This window comes from Paramisgurnus dabryanus, chromosome 1 (assembly GCF_030506205.2).
Source record: "Paramisgurnus dabryanus chromosome 1, PD_genome_1.1, whole genome shotgun sequence".
NCBI classification, from domain to species: Eukaryota; Metazoa; Chordata; class Actinopteri; order Cypriniformes; family Cobitidae; genus Paramisgurnus; species Paramisgurnus dabryanus.
Window position 1 is genome coordinate 62,584,489 of NC_133337.1, and position 21,283 is coordinate 62,605,771.

General features: G+C 37.5%; 1 protein-coding gene across 3 annotated transcripts in view; it reads right to left on the reverse strand.

Annotated features, from left to right (window-relative positions):
• The window catches only part of ank3b (ankyrin 3b), a 123,486-nt gene that overhangs the window by 68,075 nt on the left and 34,128 nt on the right, over positions 1-21,283 (reverse strand). For all 3 annotated transcript variants that reach the window (XM_065242789.2, XM_065242788.2, XM_065242790.2), the window contains exons 4-15: positions 20,576-20,674; positions 17,946-18,044; positions 15,863-16,048; positions 15,426-15,449; positions 12,010-12,108; positions 8,231-8,329; positions 7,676-7,774; positions 6,900-7,097; positions 4,133-4,231; positions 3,295-3,393; positions 1,887-1,985; positions 843-1,040 (exon numbers count right to left, since the gene is read on the reverse strand). In XM_065242789.2, coding sequence (XP_065098861.1) covers positions 843-1,040; positions 1,887-1,985; positions 3,295-3,393; positions 4,133-4,231; positions 6,900-7,097; positions 7,676-7,774; positions 8,231-8,329; positions 12,010-12,108; positions 15,426-15,449; positions 15,863-16,048; positions 17,946-18,044; positions 20,576-20,674 — 1,398 coding nt within the window. The remainder of the gene's footprint in view (positions 1-842; positions 1,041-1,886; positions 1,986-3,294; positions 3,394-4,132; positions 4,232-6,899; positions 7,098-7,675; positions 7,775-8,230; positions 8,330-12,009; positions 12,109-15,425; positions 15,450-15,862; positions 16,049-17,945; positions 18,045-20,575; positions 20,675-21,283) is intronic.

Below are 21,283 nucleotides of genomic sequence, written 5' to 3' on the forward strand. Positions count from 1 at the left end.
CAATCTTTTAAATATGTCTTTATTAAACATTATAATTTCATTAACGTTTTTTTACTAAACAAACAGTACAGACATCTTAAGGTTTGTATTTTATTCCTCGTCCAGTAGTTCTTTCAATACAAATATAAGCCAAACATTCTGAATCATGTAAAAGAATTCGTATTTTAAACTGCAAAGTTTCCATACTTTACTTCCAGAGTGTCAGATAAATATATACATTGTTTTGCTTGGATTGATCAAAGAGATACGTCACAGGCTTGCCTGCTCGGACAGAATCGCCTCGAGTTCGGTCATTTTCGGATGCGGAGCCGCGCGGAAAGTTACAAAAAATGCCGTGCACAGCCCCACGCGAAATGGGGTCTCGCGCACCCAACGCGCGCGACCTCCCACTCCGCGTTGACGTCATTTCTGCAAAATGTAACTGTAACATCAATAGTAAAACTTTAGCCTTTACGCTAGCATATAGCATTAACTAGCATATAGCGCTTACTTAGCAGTCACAAGTTTTTTTCAGCATTGTAACAATGTTGTACTTAATTGTATGTTTGGGGGAATACATCTTGACTGTAACGTCACAGACCGTGTTATGTTATAATGGGAATTGTATTGTAAGTACATTATAATGGTCTCTGTGGTTCTCTACTGGTAATTTGTTGGATTCTATCGGTGTGGAGGATGGGAACAACCATCCTACTGAAGTATGCCCCAAAACACAGTACACTAAGGAATGTTTGAATGGATTTAATGGTTAACAGCTGATGAGTTCTAATGGTATTAAATCTATTAGAATTTCCGTGATGGTTTGTGTTGCATTTTTTTGGAGATATATTTTAATGACTGACCTTGGTGGTGATGCTAAGAGATGCTCCGCTGTCCAGCAGGATAGATGCAACGTCTTTATGGCCATCACGTGCAGCCAGATGGAGTGGCGTGTATCCGGATGAGGTGGTGGCGTCCGGAGACGCTCCGTGTTGCAGCAACTGCTGGACTATATCTGGTTTACCCAGACGACTGGAGATATGAAGCGGTGTTTGATCGTCCTACACACACAAACACCTTGTGAATCTTTCCTTATAGAGATCAGTAATATGCCAGCAAATTAACATCCTTTTCAAAATCTTAAATTATCTGTGGACCACAAAGCCAGTCATAAGTCACACGGGTATAATTGTAGCAATAGCCAACAATACATTGCATGGGTCAAAATTATCCATTTTAAATGCCAAAAATCATTAGGATATAAAGTTCATGTTCTGTGAAGATATTTTGTACATTTCCTACTGTAAATATATTAAAATGTATTTTTTATTAGTAAACATGTGTTGCTAAAGACTTCATGTGCACAACTTTAAATGCAATTTTCTTAATATTTAGATTTGCACCCCCAGATATTCAAATAGTTGTATCTCAGCCAAATATTGTCCTATACTAACAAACCATACGTCAATAAAAAGCACATTTATTCATATAAATTCATTCTCAATATAAGAAAAGACCGTTATGACTGGTTTTTGGGTCCAGGGTAACTTTTGAGCATTTCGGGACACTTTTGACAGTAAGTGAAAACAAATGTTTTCTATTAGTATGAATTGACTTCATCACATTCCACAGCTGTTACACTTCAGATTAAACTCCAGCGGTGGAAACCATACAGGACTTTCATTGCACTGTCTGTGCTTGTAAAGTATTTTTAAATGAAAACCACAAACTTATATGACAGATGCTACTCTTCGTATGATGCGGTCAATTCTTAGAAACTTAAAAAAAAAACAGATCGTGTAAGCGTTCAGCGATCGACTGTACGACTGCTGTATGGTTATTTAACCTCACTAGTAGTGATGTTTAACTAACAGTACTGTATTATTAAAGCAGCATGTAGTTCTCACCTTGGCCTTTGCGTCCACATCTGCTCCATTTGCCACCAGGAATTTCACCACGTTTGTCTGTCCTGCCCTGGCAGCCATGTGGAGCGCCGTCTCTCCCCTCTAAAACACACGCATGCACACACACAAAGGAAACTTCTGGAAAAACGTACGACTGAGTTTAGACAGTAAGTCTTTGCTTCATCAGGCTCGGCCCAAACCGTCCCGCTGTCTTTGTTTTGACTGCTGGGATGAGTTGAATGTTTCTATAGTGACAGCTGCTCGCTGTGCTCCGATAGGAAACAGCAGATTACAGTCTGGCTTTACTGTAATTACAGTAGTGTGAGAAGCTCTAGTCGCATGTTTTAGTCTGTTATTACCCCAAAAGGATGGAGACCAAGCCATGCAAGAGACAATGACACAATCCAGATCAAAACACAGCCGGCTTATGGAGTTTTGCTTAAATGTTTTGTTTCACTGTTAGAATGATCTTTATCTCCGTTAACATAACAACTCCATGAATAAAGCTGTACAGGGTTTCAGTCTGATCAATGTGAAATTTAGAAATGGTTCATGTGCTTTGAAGTTTGTTACATAGAAAATATTAAAGGTGCCATAGAAAGTAATATGTTAAATTGTTCTTTGAAATCTACATAGGTATGTGGCTTTATTAAGTGCAAAAATGATCCAGAAACGGTTTTACATGTCCATTACAACCTTAGGATGAAATTGTCTGTTATTAACTTATTTGAAAGGGTCATGAATAATAATGTTGAGCTCTGCTCTGATTGGCTGTTTCACACAACAGCTCCTTCAGTTGCTTTGTGTGTGTGTAAACAGATCTTATGTTTGAGCCTGTATCAGATGAAGATACAGATTTTGAAGAATAAACAATTGTTTGGAGATTGTTAATGGACGTTTCTGAGTCTTAAGTTTGTATTTTTTCAGTATGGACCTGCAAAACGTAACTGTAAATTTAATAGTAGAACTTCAGCCTAAACGTTAGCATATAGCATTAGCAAGCATATAGTGCTAACTCAGCAGTCACAACTTTGTTTTTAGAATTGTAACAACATTGTACTTAATTTAATGTGTAATTTAATTTTGTGGGTGTACATCTCGAATGTAACGTCACAGTCAGCGTTATGTTGAGATTGGCCTGTTTTCCAGCTGTCTTTTGCATGCACAAGGTTTCCATAAGAAAGAGGAAACAATCGTGTTTGAGGCTCATGATATGTCATTACCATGTTCAGAGGTTTTATTATTCATCTATGTCTAGGTAAATATAGTTTTACATTCTACAGCACCATACTGTTTGACTTTTGCGCATGGTTCTCTTATAGAGAAAATGAATGAGAAAAATTGTTCTGGACGCGAAGAAACCTCATGAACGTCTGTGTGGTTCTGCTGGGGGCTGGACGTCTGTACTCACCACATTCATGGTGTTTGAAGACGCTCCGTGATTCGTCAACTGAGTCACAATGTTTTCATGGCCCATAAAAGCAGCCACATGAATGGGCGTAAGTCCAGACTGCCGGAGAAACAGCAAATATGACCTCATTTCCAAAAGCATACAAGCTCGTCTTTAACACAACATCCTGAATCTGATTAAAACACTTTCTGTGCGTCTCAAAACTAAAATCTCATTCAATAAGTGGTTGCATCAAGAGTTCGGGAACAATGTGATAAGTGGTTCTGTACACTTTAGACTATTTTTTGACTACATTGGCAGATATTTTTACTTGTTTTAAGCCTTAACTCTTTTAAATGTCATAATTTATTTCAGTAAACAAGACTTAAAATCTTAAGCCACTGTGCTTTTCAAGTGTATCTCAATTTAAGAATTCTTAGATATTTATACTGGAAGACAAGACAAAAATACTTAGTAAGACATTAATTTTTTATGATAAACCCCCATTCACTGACTTATGAATATTAATAAGATGATGTCATGCTTGCATAGTAAGTCTGATTAGCAGGTAATGTGTTTGATGGCAGCTTACAAATTACACACTTTTGTTCTGCAGATGTACTCATTTGACAAAGATAAATGCATATTGCAAACTTTTTTAAACATTCTAAAATCAAGAGATTTGTTATTGAGAAGAAAATTGCATTGCACTAAATATCATTTTTGAATAAAAAATAGTTTCCTACAATTTCTAAAGGTAATGTCTAGCCTAGATGCATCTACTGTAACTGTATCTTTTTTTAAGGGTGATTGTTCTGGAAAACAAGACAAAACTAATGAAGAAATGTCTCTGTCTTACCTCAGTTACAGCCTGTATAGACGCTCCATGTTTCAACAGAAGCTCCATCACTTTGATTCTGTTCTTCTTGCAAGCGATGTGAAGCGGAGTGAAACCATTCTACACAGCAAAAGAAAAAAAAATGAAAGATTTTAGTGTCTTTAACTTCATCTAATAAGAATCCAGTTGGCTTTCCTCATAACCCAATGACATAAAGTTAAGCGAGAGAACAAAGCTTTGTCTGAACACACGTGGCTGTTGCTGCTCAATGCTTGGCAAGTTTCTACAGCTTTCTCTCCTCCTTCCGTTTTTTTCCTCATAAACTGCAGCGACACGCCCGGTCTGTAACCATTACTTCAGAGTATGACAGTATGCACTGCACACTTCGCCAAGATACTTTTTTTTGACAGATCACCACAGTGCTGTGCAGAAAGAAAATGTGTTTCTCATACACTACTCCAAATGTTTTACATATAAAACCAATATTGGATCATCTATGCTGGATGCAAAAGAGAAAATGAGGAATTTTAGGACAGATCCATCAGGCCTTTTTTTTTAGCTGTTTTCAAACAGAATATGGTTTTGGTTCAACATCTTTGCTGGCCCTGAAGTAACAAAAGGATTTTATGTTTAGGTTTTTAGGGATGGAGAATGGTAACGGTTAGGTGACTTTTCAACCCATTAGACTAGAAACTCTACAGAAACATAATAAGTTAAAGGGATAGTTTACCAAAAATTAAAATTCTGCTGGACACAAAGGCAGATGTACTGTAATCAAGCAAGAAACAGGAGCATCATTGACTTCCAAAGTAGAAAAAAAAATACCATGGAAGTAAATGGTGCTCCAAAACAAATTGGCTCCAAACATTGCTCAAAATATCTTCGTGTTCAGCAGAACAAAGAAATGTTTACAGATCTGTAAAAACTTAGGGTGAGTAAATGATGACAGAATTTTCATTTTGGGGAATTTTCAACAATCCCTTAAACTCATTCCCCGTCAGCATTTTTTGATTTTCACAAAAGTTTAATAAAATGCCTTCCTGGAAAATTTTCTTCTATAAATATATAAACTTACAAATATATCAAATGAAAAACAGACCCTTGGCTTTCAAACAAACAAACGAAAAAAAAAAAACATTTCATCCTATCTTCATTTGTTCTCTTTTTATAACCTTTTAAATATGGGTAGGTTTCTTCAAAAATACCAAATTTTGAGCACAAAGCAGAGATAATTGCATTTTCGTTAAAGACTTTTGTTAGAAATCAGATTCAGGGCGATGATCAAAACATACACGGTGTTTAAAATGTTGTTAAATTAGTTTTTGCTTCAGTATTTTATAAATTGGATAAGAGCGCCACCTAGTGGATAATAGCTGAATTACAGATTACCGTTAAAACTTGTTTAAAAAGCGTCATTGACAGGGAAATGTTTTCTCTTAAAGTTGCCATGAAAATAAAATGAAAAACTGTCATTTGTTTTGGAACATTTTGATATTTTTTTACAAATTACTTATCCGTGAGCTTCATAAAAAAAATTATCTAAAAAAACTATTTTATCAACAATGCAAATCTCATCAAAACGATCTCTCTTTACTTTCGGTCATATGGTATGGCAGGTGGGGGGGGGTCCGGGAGTAGATTGCTGCGATTAGCAATTAGCAACACAACCCATTTTCAAATGAACAGATCTTGATGGATGAATTCAAATCCAGCCCTGCCTTATTTCATTTCAGAAGCCAGTTTCACTCGGATAAACGTCACCACATGGAAAATAAGGCAATCGCTACTTCCATTCCATGGCGACTTTAATTGACAAGATAACTCGTCAATTGGGGGGAAAGAATTAATGGACGCTAATGTATGCATTCTTCTTACCATATGGCGTCACTAATTTCTTTACGCATTTACTGTTATTTGTTATACTACTTGCAAATGATCAATATTTATTCAGCTGGTCTTGCAAATTTCTCAGTTCTGACACTTCTTGCACACATGCAAATTCATCATCACTGTACAGTATCTGTGTCAGGGTAGTGTAGTGTTGAACGAAGGCGAGACGAAAATATATACAAACAACAGGTTTCATGAACTGAATACAATGATACAAATATACACACTAACACAACGCATTGACAATCGAGACTGCACAACAAAGAGGCAAACAGAGTGAGCTTAAATAATAGAGTTGATGAGGGAGATGGCTGGCAGGTGAAGATGATTACAGACAAAGGACAGGTGAGGGAGCGTGGAGGATTCTGGGAGATTGGGTCCATGAGTATAAGAACTAGGGAAATGTGAAGAAACAGGCAGGCAGGGTGCATCCCAATTCAGGGGCTGCGTCTTTCGAAGGCCGTATTTGAAGGCCAATGACGTCACTGGGCCAAGACAAAGGTTGTGCCAATTCGAAAGGCTCCTTCACAGTCTTGGCTATCCCAAGATTCAATGCACGCCTGTGACGTCTGGGTATTTTAAAATAAACATTCAGAACTGTAGTTCTTAGACTTCAAAACTGTACTCATAGACCATCCAACAAATAGCAGCAATGTTCTGTATAAAACCAACTGCAACAAATGGCAACAGGGGTTTCATGCTGATCCCACCAGCTTGTTGGCGTTTGTTAGTGTTTGTCAGATCAGTTTGAATTAGGCTCAACAAGAACAGATTAAATTTAAGCCTGAGTATGTGTTCAAGTCTAGCTGTGAGACCTGATGCTGGGAAAACACATAAAGCTCTGGGTGCAATTCACTGCCCTACAGTTTAAGTGCATTAAATCTAACCGTACACTTACCAGTGCTTTGGCGTTGGGATTGGCCTTCTTGTCCACAAGGACCTTGGCAACTTTGTAGTGTCCACAGTGGGCAGCAACATGCAGCGCGGTCAGATAATCGTTGGTGACATCATCCACGGGCACGTCATGATGGAGCAAGAGCTGAACACAGTTTAAGTGATCTCCTTGTGTTGCCATGTGTAGCGGTGAGAGACCGTTCTGTTGAAACAAAAACAAGCACAGATTTAGGTTATGTTGAAATCTTTAGTTCTGAAGAAGAACTTTCAATTCTTCATTTTTACTTTGCATCATATACACTGCAATAAATTACTTTCTTACTTAGAATGTTTACCTTGTTTTCTGTACAATTATCTAAAATTTCCTAAATCAAGATGTATTTTCTTGATAAGCAAAATGACCCAGGAAAATAAGTCTAGTTTTTAGTAAAAAAAAAATCTAATACAATATACAATATACAATATAGGTCTCATTTTTATTCGCTTAAAAAATCGGCACAATTTATTTTGTGCCACCATACCTACTCGTGTAACTACTCATGTAACAGTCTTTAAAAAGAAAACGCATGGAAGTGTTTGGTGGCTTCTAAATTCATCCCTGTTTGGATCCTAAGAAATGAATGGGGCTAGGCTAAATGCTAACACATTCACAACGCTGTACATAGTGCATGCATTGAAAAAAGATAGGTATGTATTAATTAATCTAAGTTGAGGTATAAACATAGTAAATATTGAAAAACGGTGGTGTTTTCCTTTAAGCCCGGTTGGGGATGGTAGTACCTTTGTCTTGGAGAGGATAGGCGCTCCACGATCGAGCAACATCTCAACTACTTGTTCATGACCGCTCCTCGCTCCACAGTGTAAAGGTGTCAGGCCATCCTGCAGGTGAAAGACAAACACGCGCTAGTAAATCATCAGCTCACATTCACATTGTTTTCTAACTCTAAGAACATGAGGACTACACGACTACTGCAACAAAACTGAATGTCTTAAACATCTGCATTTGATTTCTCTTCAACACCCGTGCCAAACACAAAACATGAGCTCTGCGGCTGTTATCATTTATTAAAATCAAACGTCAACGTTTCCCCGTTGTATTTCTGCCAATACATTCCACATACATTACAAAATACATCCTGTGAGCAACAACGTAATGCTTTTCTTATCAAATTTGATATGCAAGTCTTTTATATATATATATATATATATATAATGTCCACAGTGTATTGTGCAATAGTAGTAGTGAGGAAACATGTTCTCACTTCCTATGATTAGATAAATATAGAGCTAGAACAGAACAAATTCACATGTTCAGACCATTAACTGTACACTGACCTTGGTTCTGGCATCGATTCGAGATCCTCTCTCCAGCAGGAGTCTGACCATGTTGGCGTTTCCTCGTTTCGATGCCACATGAAGAGGTGTGATGTCATTCTGCCACAATAAAATAATGACAAAAAAAGTAATGAACATGAATAATTTTATTTTATTAATAACATAGTTGGTCTGTGCCTACTTTACTGTACTTATCTGCGTTCAATAATTATGTTAGGAATATTAGAGAAAATACTCTTCTCTTAGACCCCTTTGCAAATGTGCACAGTCTCAGTTGCATACTGCTTTATTTTCATTGGGTCTTATTGTGTCTGTATTTGTTGCTGATGAAATAAAAGCATGATATCAGGTAATGGTTAAGTGATTTATTTCCACCTTTAAGGTTTGAATGATGTTGCACATTTGAGCTGCATTAGCACAGATCTAACATATGCATACTGAACTACAGCGCCCTCTAGTGACAGCTCAAACTGAAGTCTTAACCAGACGGCATACAGTAAACCACTACAGTACTTTGCATTTTTTAAATATCGGTACCCACCCGAAGGCTTATGTTGCAAAATTGTGATCCTCTGGTGGTGAGTTAAACGCAATAAAGCAAAAGTATTCAAAGCTTTTATTTAGACTAGAACACATTAATTGTCCCTACAATCTGACAGATATGACATAACAGGTGTTGTGAGAAACCACAACTGTCCGGGACAGTTGGAGTGAGTTTGGTGCAGGGCTTCTGGTTTGCAAAACAGTGGACGATAGTGAGAGAGTTTTTACTGAATCGGCTGTGAAAGAGATAATAAATCTGTGTTTATGTGTACAGTGTACAGTATGGATGCAGTGCACACTAATGCATGTAGCCTAATGATTCTTGTACAGTATATTTTTCACAACATGAAGTCACACGTTCAGATCTGAGGATTTAGATTTCAGTTGGACTGAGTGTCAAGGAGGAGTAAAGTTACAGCCTGTTAGTATGTTTGCGTGTGTGTGTTATAATGGAGGGACACTAACAGCTGTGGAGAAACACACATCCACATGAAGACTCTCTCATTCTCTATTAGAGGTCTTCACGGGTCCACTTAGATCCAAAAACCAGAGGTCTGACCCGAGCGGGTTTGGGCCTTAAAGTTTCACGTGTGCCTCGGACACGGGTCGAGTATAATATTACCAGCATCATTAATTTAAAATGAATGTTTTTTGCTAAATGGACACAAGAAAGTCCTTTCCAACCCTTTTTCTTCTTTGCCAAGAGTGCATGCGACATTGTGTGGCTGGCGATAGGAAATTTTCGTTGAGACAGACCTGTCAATCAATTTTAAATGCACATCTTAGTGATTACCTTGATGTCATTGTCAGATAACAAATGAAATTAAAAGAAGCAGCAGGCTCAATGGGTTGCAAGGCCACCAGGGTTTCTTTCTGGCTGACTGGTGCGTGTTGGGCTATAGACTGCACACACATCAGTGCCATTTACATTCAAGTTCAGTCTGGTTAAAAAACATTGCCACTGGGTCAGGCCGGACTCGGGTATAATTTTCTTGGGTTTGTCTCGTGTCGGCTCTTTCTTTAAAAAAAAAATATTGATGCACCTCTGATTCGGGTAAAAAGTGATTTGGGTCATTTCGGGATGGGTACATTTCTTTGCACCCGAGAAGACCTCTACTCTTTAACAGTCTAATGCAGGGGTCCCCAACCTTTTTTACACCGCAAAGTGGTTTCAGCTTTTCGAACAAAGTGCAAAATGTATAACGTTTTAAACAGAAAAAAGTTCAAACAACCATGCATTTGGAAAATTAATAAATGCTTTACTTATAGTATATTTTATATAGATGTGTAAAACCATATTTTGGCGGATAGTTTTTATTTACTTTCATTGTTTCACTAGTTTGGCTGCCCATTTAGTCTCAATAATTAACTGTAAACAAACTTGGCTTGCTGTTCTCGAAGGCAGCTCGAATCTTGGTCGGCCTTGAGCCCCAAGTTCAAGCACCAGAGCAGAAGAAAAATGCAGTGAAGGAGGAGAGATGCCAAAAAAATTGCGGCTGGGCGCGGAGGCACGGAAACTCCCGTTTACCATATGATTTTAATGATAATTGACACAGGACGGTTTAGGTTCCTTTCAAACCTACATTGAAAGTACAGCCGTTAAAATATTATAACTGAGTTAAAAGAGTTTATTTTGATCATGGTGCCATGATCCCTGGATAATTCTGAAGTTTTTTTACAGAAGAATAAAATAATTACTTTTTAGTCATTTGCGATGTCACACAGTTGAACTCTTCGCGTATTTACATGATATGCGATGTACATTTGCAAAAAATTTATAAAGTCATACCTCTGCAATTCTTCGATCAATTGTGTTTTAGAAGTAGCCTACTGTATAGACGGTTTCATCGGACGCACGTGATACACGTCTGGATCCGAACCTTCCTTCCGGTTTCGTTTTTTTAATGGTCTGACTAGTTGCTAAACTGATCTCTTGAACAAATGCCTCGTCGAAAATAACAAATGTTTTGGTTTCCTAGGTAATATTTGTGTTGTTTTTTTGCTTGTTATATAAATAAACTACGTTTAAAGTACTTTGTTGTTATTTATTCTTAGCGGAGTTTACCGGAAGTTACGTGCGGACCGCGACAGCCGCTTGTTTATGTTGTTACTGCTGAAACCGTCTATACTCAAACTCTAATGACAGCAATGTGATCGCCGATGCGCTGGTAGAGATAAAGAGAGACCGCGAAAAAGAGAAAGTGCCCCACAAAAGTGGAAATGATTTATTTTTAAGTTGGCTCTTAAAGTACAAATACCTGATTAACCTATTACGTAGCTAATTTTTTTTCGGGACGTTCTTGCGACCCAGTGGCAACTTGTCCATAACCTGGTACTGGGTCACGACCCGGTGGTGGGGGACCTCTGGTCTAATGGATCCTACATTGTAATCGTGTATTTAGTTCTGTTACAAAATAAAAAGTTGCAAAACCCTCTTAGTGCGTCTGACATATTTTCTTGTAGGTTTTGTTATTTCACTTTACCAGCAACAAAAAGGTTATTGCTTTTAAATGCCTTATTTTCACAATAGTCACTTTAGTCATGTCATTGTTATTTATCAAATGTGCATGTTTTTGCTGCAAAACCCTCTAAGTGCATGCAGACTTTTGTGGCATAAAACTTCCATTTTGAAAAAATCCACTTCTTTGGACAACAATCGCAAAATCCCCTAATAAAGAAACTCTTTTAATAAATTAAATTAATAAATTAAAGTCATTTTAGCTGCTTCCTCAAATTCATTTCATAAACAAAAGCAATTGTTGAATTAATAGGCACCGTGAAACAAGAAAATAGCATCTACTTCAGTAAATGTTTTGGACCTGCCCACATTTTTTGGTGTCCGTTGCCCATGGATGCAACCAGAAACATTGCATCTGAGCTCCTCAAATATTTCATGCAACACAGTGAAAACAAAAGGGCTAAATTAGCTGTAGATCCGTACTGTTATGACATGAGCTTGGTCAATATCTGACCTTAGTTACATATTTGAAAAAACATTGTCATATATTTCCATTTTTTATGAAATAGATTTCCCATGTATGTGTATGTGTGGGACAAGCGTGGTATGATGATAAAACATCAAAATGATCATCAAAGCTTATACAACTAAGCTTCTTGCCAGCAAATTCAGTCCATGATTAAACACATGAGGTTTTTCAACAGTCCTGCCCTGACTATACTATCGCTGCTACATACATGAACTTCTCATATTAATTTACTGAGCTGGGTTTTCTTACCCGTGCTTTGAAATCTACAGCCGCCCCACGGTTTAGGAGCAGCGTCGCTACATTGATGTTTCCATAGTGAGCTGCTATGTGTAGAGGAGTAAAACCACTCTGAAGAGAGAGAGAAAGAGATAAAGAGAAATAAAGCACAGGGGTCACATGCTGAACTCTGAGGGTCTTGACCTCTGATCACCTGACCTGACCTCATCCTCAACATAGGAGATCAGGTCAGGTGTGGTGAAGTAAATCATGAGAGATCTGCACAGATACAGTTGGGAGCACACATTCTTCAGCTGACTTCACCCTTTGCACCAAACCCAGTCTAGCCAATTCAGGGGTTCACTTCATGTTAAGGGGTTCACAGTATGTTATTATGTTAAACCAATTAGTTTATATGGTGCCAGGGAGCTTTAGGAAGGATGTGCTTTCCTCAGTTGAATGAAGCCTCTATAGCCTCTGAACCCTCAGCCAAATGTGAATTAACATACAGAAAGACAGAAAGCTTTAGGTGGACCCATGACTCCAGTTGTGCAAACATGCATACAATGCACTGCATGTGCAGTTTAATCCATATCATTAGGATGAGTGTTTCTAATATTTCTAATATTTAAAAGCAAAGCTCAGTACATATTATTGAGCTACATATTACACACATCTTAGCAGAAGTAAACAGACCTCGGGGGGTTTGAGATTCCAGTTTTAGCTTTAGATGAAAGTTATTGCCTATTGGTTAATACTCGATATATGTCATGCAGTGCAAATATAAGCTGTTAACAAGTTACAGGACAGCTGGAACCATTCTGGAAGCCATGCTGACTGTGAGAAGAGATGAGAAAGAAATAACAATAGGAGAGATCCGATGTGAAGAGAAGAAATGAAAGATAAGAAAAAAGAGATGATGAGACAAGAGTGAAAATAATAAGAAAAGACAATGAGAGAAGACCTGTCAGGAGAGCCAAAAAAGTGAAGAAAGAAACAAAAAGTAGATGATAATACGAGTACAGATGATTTGTGATAAGAGGAGACAAAAAGATGATAGCTATAATGAGACCAAAACAGCTGAGATGAGACAAGATGAAATGGCAAAGAGAAGAGATCTGATGAGAAGAGACCAGAAGAGTTGAGAAGAGAACAATACAAAACAAAGGTGACAGTGAGATGAGATCCAAAATAAGAAAATAAAAGCCAGCAAGCGAAGACAGATGATGGAGAACATAAGAGCCAAGATGAGATGAGATGAGATGAGACAAGAAGGGATGAGATGAGACACAAAGATGAGAGCTGTAAGGAGACCAAAAGAGCTATGATGAGACGTTATGAGATAAAAAAAATAAGAGCCGAGATGAGACAAGACATGTAATGAGATGAGACACAAAGATGAGAGCTGTAAGGAGACCAAAAGAGCTATGATGAGACGCTATGAGATAAAAAAAATAAGAGCCGAGATGAGATGAGACAAGACATGTAATGAGATGAGACACAAAGATGAGAGCTGTAAGCAGATCAAAAGAGCTGAGATGAGAAAATAAGACTTAAGAACACAAGAGCCAAAATGAGATGAGACAAGAAGAGATGAGACATGAAGATGAAATCTATAAGTAGAGCAAAAGAGCTGAGATGAGACAATAAGAGGTAAAAACATAAGAGCCGAAATGAGACAAGAAGAGATCTAATGAGAAAAAAAGGTCAGAGCTGTAAGGAGATCAAAAGAGCTGAGATGAGACAATAAGAGATGAGAACATATGAGCCAAGATGAGATGAGATGAGACAAGAAGGGATGAGATGAGACACAAAGATGAGAGCTGTAAGGAGACCAAAAGAGGTATGATGAGACACTATGAGGTAAAACCATAAGAGCCGAGATGAGATGAGACAAGAAGAGATGTAATGAGACACAAAGATGAGAGCTGTAAGGAGATCAAAAAAGCTGAGATGAGACAATAAGAGGGTAAAAACATAAGATACGAGATGAGACAAGAAGAGATGTGATGAGACACAAAGACCTCATCTTTGTGTCTCATCACATATCTTCTTGTCTCATCTCATGCTGTAAGGAGATCAAAAGAGCTGAGACAATAAGATGTAAGAACATAAGTGCCAAGATGAGATGAGACAAATATGAGAGCTGTAAGGGGACCAAAAGAGCTATGATGAGACAGGTTAAAAGATAAGAGCCGAGAAGAGACAAGAAGAGATTAGATGTGATAAGACACATAGATGAGAGCTGTAAGAGATAAGAGGTAAGAACACAATAGCCAAGATGAGATAAGATGAAATAAGATGAGACAAGAAGAGATTAGTTGAGGCATAAAGATGAGATCTATAAGGAGACCAAAAGAGCTGAGATGAGACGATAAGAGGTAAGAACATAAGAGTCAAGATGAGATGAGATGAGACAAGAAGGGATGAGATGGGACATAAAGATGAGATCTATAAAGAGACAAAAATAGGCCTGAGTTGAGACGATAAGAGGTAAAAACATAAGAGCCAAGATGAGATGAGATGAGATGAGATGAGATGAGATGAGATGAGACAAGAAGGGATGAGATGGGACATAAAGATGAGATCTATAAAGAGACAAAAATAAAGTTGAGATGAGACAATAAGAGGTAAAAACATAAGAGCCGAGATGTGATGAGACGAGAAGAGATGTGATGAGACACCAAGATGAGAGCTGTAAGGTAACCAAAAAAGCTATGATGAGACAATAGGAGGTAGGAACATAAGAGCCAAAATGAGATGAGACAAGAAGACAAGTAATGAGATGAGACACAAAGATGAGAGCTGTAAGGAGATCAAAAGAGCTGAGATGTGAGAATAAGCGGTAAGAACATAAGAGTCAAGATGAGATATGATGAGATAAGATGAGACAAGAAGAGATTAGATCAGACATAAAGATGAGATCTATAAGGAGACCAAAAGAGCTGAGATGAGACAAGACGAGATGTGATGAGACACAAATTTGAGAGCTGTAAGAAAGTCTGAGAGTAAAAGAGCTGAGATGAGACGAAATGAGGTAAGAGCCAGAGAGGAGAAGATCAGTAACTGTTTCTTCTTGCACCTGCTGTGAAGGGGGGAATGTCATGCATGAGACAGAATGAGCTCAACACTCTGCAGCTGAGGAGCTTCATATATCTGACATGTGGACATTTGTTGGTTTAGCACAAGAATGTTTATTGCAGCAGTCAGGCCACGCTATGACAGTGCATCTAAACAACATGAGGGGTTTGATTGTTATTATTGTAAAGTGAGAACTCTCTCAGCTGCAGACCTCCACCGGTCTTTCCACTTCATGCTAGTTTTCTGCTGCCCGTTAGTGACAAAAGCGTCATTCTACTGAGACAAGAAAAAGCAACAGACAGGAGCGGGGCAGGGCAGGAGGGGGCTGAGCAGCAGTGACAGGTGTGCAGTGTTTTGTTTGTGTATACCTCTGTTGTTCTATTCACCATCATCTAGAGAGACCATCAGAGCAGGAGAGAGAATGATCTTATTAGTGTTCACAAAGTCACAATGGTAGCATCAAGCTGTACGGTGACCACGCGGTGAAGGGCAACATCAAATCACAAATCACATGACACTAAGGGCTTAACTGGATGGTGCACCTGCTAGAGATCTACAGTGAACTGTTGATATTTCTGTGTTTTGTGGTTCTGTGGTTTGTCAACGAAGATGACAGAACGATGTTTTATGCACTGTAAATGTACTTAAATTTAAAAACAAAATCAGTTAGAACCATTGAATAAATTTAATGTACCATATTTGACCTGTATTATACATTGTGTGTTAAGTGGAAATCTGTACCATCAAGCACCATCGAGTTCTGAACACAAACCAATGAAAAGTGTGCTGACAGATCTGACGGTACCTTGGATTCGATGTCTGCATTGTGATCGTTCTGCAGGAGTAGCGCAGCCGCTTTGGTGTCGTCCTTGCGCGCGGCGATGTGGAGGGCAGGTAACCGTACCTTACCCTTAGTGTCATTCTCCAGGAGCAGAGACACAACCTGATCATGACCCTGCTGAAGAGCTACGGCCAGAGGAGTAAAACCATCCTACAAACACACACAACAATAATCACTGAGGATTACAATTATACAATCTGTTTAAAAAATACTATTTCTCCGACTTTAATCCATCTTAAAATGATGTTTTTTTACCGTTGTACATTTACAAAGATTTTGTTTTTCGATATCACAATGTGTGTGCGTTGTTCAGTGTGTGCATCAGTGTAAGTTACTCAAAGTAAAAGTGAACTGTAATTGAATTGTGTGGGCCTGTGTTAAAGGCAGGGTCCATGATCTCTGAAAGCCAATGTTGACATTTGAAATCACCTAAACAAACACGCCCCTACACCAATAGAATCTGGACCTTCTTTTGATTGACCCACCCCACACACTCAGGACACAATGTCGTTTTTTTAGACACGTCTCTTACTGCTGATTGGCTACAAGTGTGTTTTGGTAGTCGGTCCGACTCCCTTTTCCAAAGCGTTTTTCAGAAATTGTGCACTCCGCCTTTAATGTAAATGTGTCCCATAAAAAAATACATTTATCTGGCCAAAATATATATTTTAAATATATGCTTAAAACATTTTGTAAAAAGTAATTTTTGAATTTGGAAATATATTTAGTATTAACCTTCTTGTATCAACATATATTTTAAAATGTATTTCAAGGGAAAGCAAATACATTTCTAATTTTACAGTCCATATGGCAAAAATGTATTTTTTGTTTAAAAATATTTTAAATATATGCTAAATACAAGTAAATATTAAGTATATTTTTGAAGTTAAAAATATATTAAATTTTAACCTGTTATGTTTACAGGTTCGTAACATAAACAAAGTTTTTCTTCTAATATGACATGAATATATATTTCCTTGGATTAAAATATATGGGCTTAACATGTTTTACAACTTATTTACTTTGAAAATATCTTTCAAAATATAAAAAATGGCCAAAATATATATAAGTGAAAAACATATTTTTGTAAACAAATTCCAAAATAAATTTCAGCAAATATATTTTTTGGCCATTTTTTGTACATTTTGAAATATATTTTAAATTATATTTTAAAATAAAAAAAATTGCCATATGGGGTATTTTGACAGCATTTATATTTAAATATTTTTATGAAATATTGATAACTAACAGATATTAAATCAAATTAAAATCTAATCTAATGGAAACCATATATGTAAAAATCTAATTTTCTAATTGGTTGCAATAAAAAAATAAAGTTAGCATTAATGCTAACCACAGTGCCACAGCTCTTTCATGAATAGAAATGTATTATAAATACGTAAGGAATAATTGACGAAGGGCCGTTGAATTATTTGAAAATAATGCACACCCAAGGTTACACCGCGTGTGTGCATTATTTTCAAATAATTCAAAGGACCGGAGTCAATTATTCCTCCTATACCATGATTACCATAAAATTGCTCTGATGCCTATTTTTAAGACATTTATTTACAGAAAAATTATCAACACCCATGGAACATTTCTCAGCCAATCAGAATAAAGCATTTAACAGGCCCGTGGTATTATGTAGATTAAATCACTTCAGGAAACTAAAATAAATCTGAATTTCTTTAAAAAACATTTAGCTTTTTCTTTAGTAGCATCAAATATACCGTTTATATTTAAATTTCATTTATCATTATGTATCTGTACAACTTCACATAACAAAATGCTGTCATTTATAATTCTTTCTTATGGTTGAGGCCTGAATTTTCGACCTTCATTCTCACAGACAGGCATCACTGACGTGCATTATGAAATACAGAGCATCTGATGTTTATATTCACTGTTTTAGAGACACCACAGGTCTGCTATCGATGTAAAGACAGTAACATCATTGCTAGAAGGGCATGGACATTTTCTTTATTCGGGATGCTGTTGGAATGGATGTGATGGATGAAGAAGAACAGAAGGTTATGCTGCTCACCTCTGTGGCGATGCTCTGGCTGGATCCGCTGTCCAGGAGGAATTTGACAACGTCCAGATGGTTCTCCTGAGCAGCCATGTAGAGGGGCGTGAAGCCATTCTGTAGATATAACAACAGCATGTAGTGTATATAAACATGTTTTATTCAGGTTCTCTCTCAATATATCAAGTTAGCAGACAATCTGTTTTGTTTTTTTAATATGTTGCATGTTTAAAGGGAGATAAAATTTATCTGAAGAGTACAAGTGTCTGAGTCTCTATTTTAAGCACAGCTGTCTGAGAAAGCAGAACCAGGCTGATAAGCTCTGAAGATAAAACTCTCGCTCTCTCCCTCTCTTGTGTGTTTAATTTTGGACTCCCTAAATGTAGTTTCAGTGACAAGGCACAAACACACACACTTAAACGAACTATACACATACACTGTACATCAACAGCTCTTAGATGCCAAGTTTTCTGCTCAAAAAGGAAAAAGAACTGGGTTATGTTTAAAGGTGCCTAAGAATATATTAAAATAATCTTTTAAATTGTTCTCTGATATCTACATAGAAGGTTTGTGGCTTAATAATAGCAAAACTTATCCAGAGACAGTTTCACATGCCCATCTACAACCCTAGGATTTGCCTTAAGAATCAAATGGTCCATTATTACCATATTTGAAAGGGTCATGAATAATAATGTTGAGCTCTGCTCTAATTGGCTGTTTCTCAAAGCAGCTTCTTCAGTAGCTCTGTGTGTGTGTAAACAGATCTTATGTTTGAGCCTGTATCAGACGAAGATACAGAATTTGAGGAATAATCAATTGTTTGGAGATTGTTAATGGACGTTTCAGAATGGTAAGTTTGTGTTTCAGTATGGACTTGCAAAACGTAACTGTAACATCAAAGTAGAACTTTCGCCTGAACGCTAGCATATAGCATTAACTAGCATTTAGCGCTAACCCAGCAGTCACCTCACAACTTTGTTTTTAGCATTGTAACAACATTGTAAGTAATTTAACTCTTTCACCGCCAGCGTTTTTTTTAAAAAGTTGCCAGCCAGCGCCAGCGTTTTTCATGATTTTCACCAAAGTTTAATGCCTTCCAGAAAATGTTCTTCTTTAAATATATAAACATACAATATACCAAATGAAAGAACAGACCCTCTGCTTTCAAACAAAAAAAAACCGTTTCATCCTACCTTTAGTGGTTCTTTTGCAATCAGCTTTTGAATATGGGTAGGTTTTTGCAAAAACACCATATTTTGAGCAAAAAGCAGAGATAATTCCATTTTTGTGACGGACTTTTCATAGAGATCCGATTCAGAGCGATCTTTAAAACAGACACGGACATGCAGCAGCTTGCCATAGGGCAATACTTCCGGTTTTAAAAAGTTGCGGAAGGGCGCCACCTGGTGGATAATAGCGGTATTGCAGAAAAACAGAAAATCTCGTCATTGGCGGGGAAGCATTTTCTCTTAATTGACGAGATATCTTGTCAATGGCAGGGAAAGAGTTAATGTGTAATTTAATGTTGGGGCGTACATCTCAACTGTAACATCACAGTTGGTGTTATGTTGAGATCAGTGGCGGCTGGTGACTTCTTTGTTTTGAAGCGCACAATGCGAAGTTCTTCACAACATGTATGTAGCTTGTCATGTGTGTGGTTCGTCATTTCAAAATATGTGTTCTGCGCTTTGAGAGATTGTGTGTGCATCACGTGTCATGCCAAAATAAGTGCCTGCTGCCTTGAACTTGAAGAGAGACGCTCGCTTTTGCCAGATACTCGCATAATCTCATGCGTAATCAGAGTTTACTGTTAAGGGAGTGTCTTGCGTGTATTTAGGGAACATGAGCGTCTCTTTTATCATAAACGGTTTTGACGCATGTGCAGCAGGCACTTATTTCGACAAAACACGTGATGCACACAGGATCTCTCCACACGCAGGACACATAATTTGGAAAAGGGAACAACACACTTGACAATCCTTATTTTGAATTAGCGCATCCTCGGAGGAGCAGTCACGAGCCGCCACTGGTTGAGATAGGCCTGTTTTCCATGCACGAGGTTTACATAAGAAGGAGGAAAAAATCGCGTTTGAGGCTCATGATATCTCTTATCATTAAATTATGCTTAAGTAAATACAGTTTTACTTTCTACGACACCTTTAAAGGGCTCATTATAGTTGTGCAGAAGTCCTAAGGCGTAGCTTCAATGACTGGCCCATCTTTGTTTTCGCGTCGCAAACGAAAATGCCTATGAAGAAATGCATTTTTTTCACCTGACGGGAGGGGTTCTAGTGGACCAATCACAACGCTTGCGGTCTGCTTAGAACTGACGCTCTATAAACTTTTGGCAAGGTGCGCGTCAGACTACACAGAGCTACACACAGCCTACGAGTAACAAAGGGTGAAGCTACGGTTATTTGCACTTAACACACCACTTATGAAGCCATTAAGTGTCTTTAGAGTATGAACTTAGGGTCTTAGATGTTCCTGTGGCTCAATGGTTTGAGCATTGGATTAACAAAACCTCAAGGGTTCAATCCCAGGAACACACATAATGATAAAAGAAATATATAGTTTGAATGCACTGTACATTAAGTACAGTCTGCCAAATCCATGAATGTGATTGTAAATTTAGCTGTTGACCATACCTGAGACTGGGCATTGATATTTGCTCCATTGTTCACCAGTTCTTTGACCACGTCTGTTTGTCCAGCGAGTGATGCTATGTGTAGAGCAGTATTTCCTTTCTGCGAACAGAAAAAGCATTGGTTTAGTGGTGTAAGAGGTCATGGGTTCAATTCAAAGGGAAACAGATACTGATAAACTGTATAGATTGAATGCACAAGCTGCTTTGGATAAAAGCGTCTGCCAAATATAAATATTAAAAATATATATAAATATCAAATCTAAAAAAAAAACTATTTTAACATTTCTAAAACCTTTACGGAAATATTAATCTTGAAAATTCTTCACATGAGTGAGATCTGTCCTCTTGGTAGACATACAGAGTCAAAATGTAACATTAAGCATCACTGTGCCAATGACTTTGAGGATTTGCTGGTACAGCAGTTGTCTATAAAGTCATGTCTTGTGACATGTGTGTTATCTTTAATTCATGTCTTCTACACTTCTGCATATACAGGACACAACACAGCTAAAGTCATTTTTTTTGTACATGATATAAAAAACATTCAGTGAAAGTATAACCTTGATGTCTTTAAAAGTACATTTTTAAGATGTCAAATAAATCTTTGGTTTCTCCAAAGTGCGTATGTGAAGTTTTAGCTCAAAATACCAAATACATCATTATAGCACATTAAAATTGCCACTTTGTAGCTGTAAGCCAACAAAGTGTG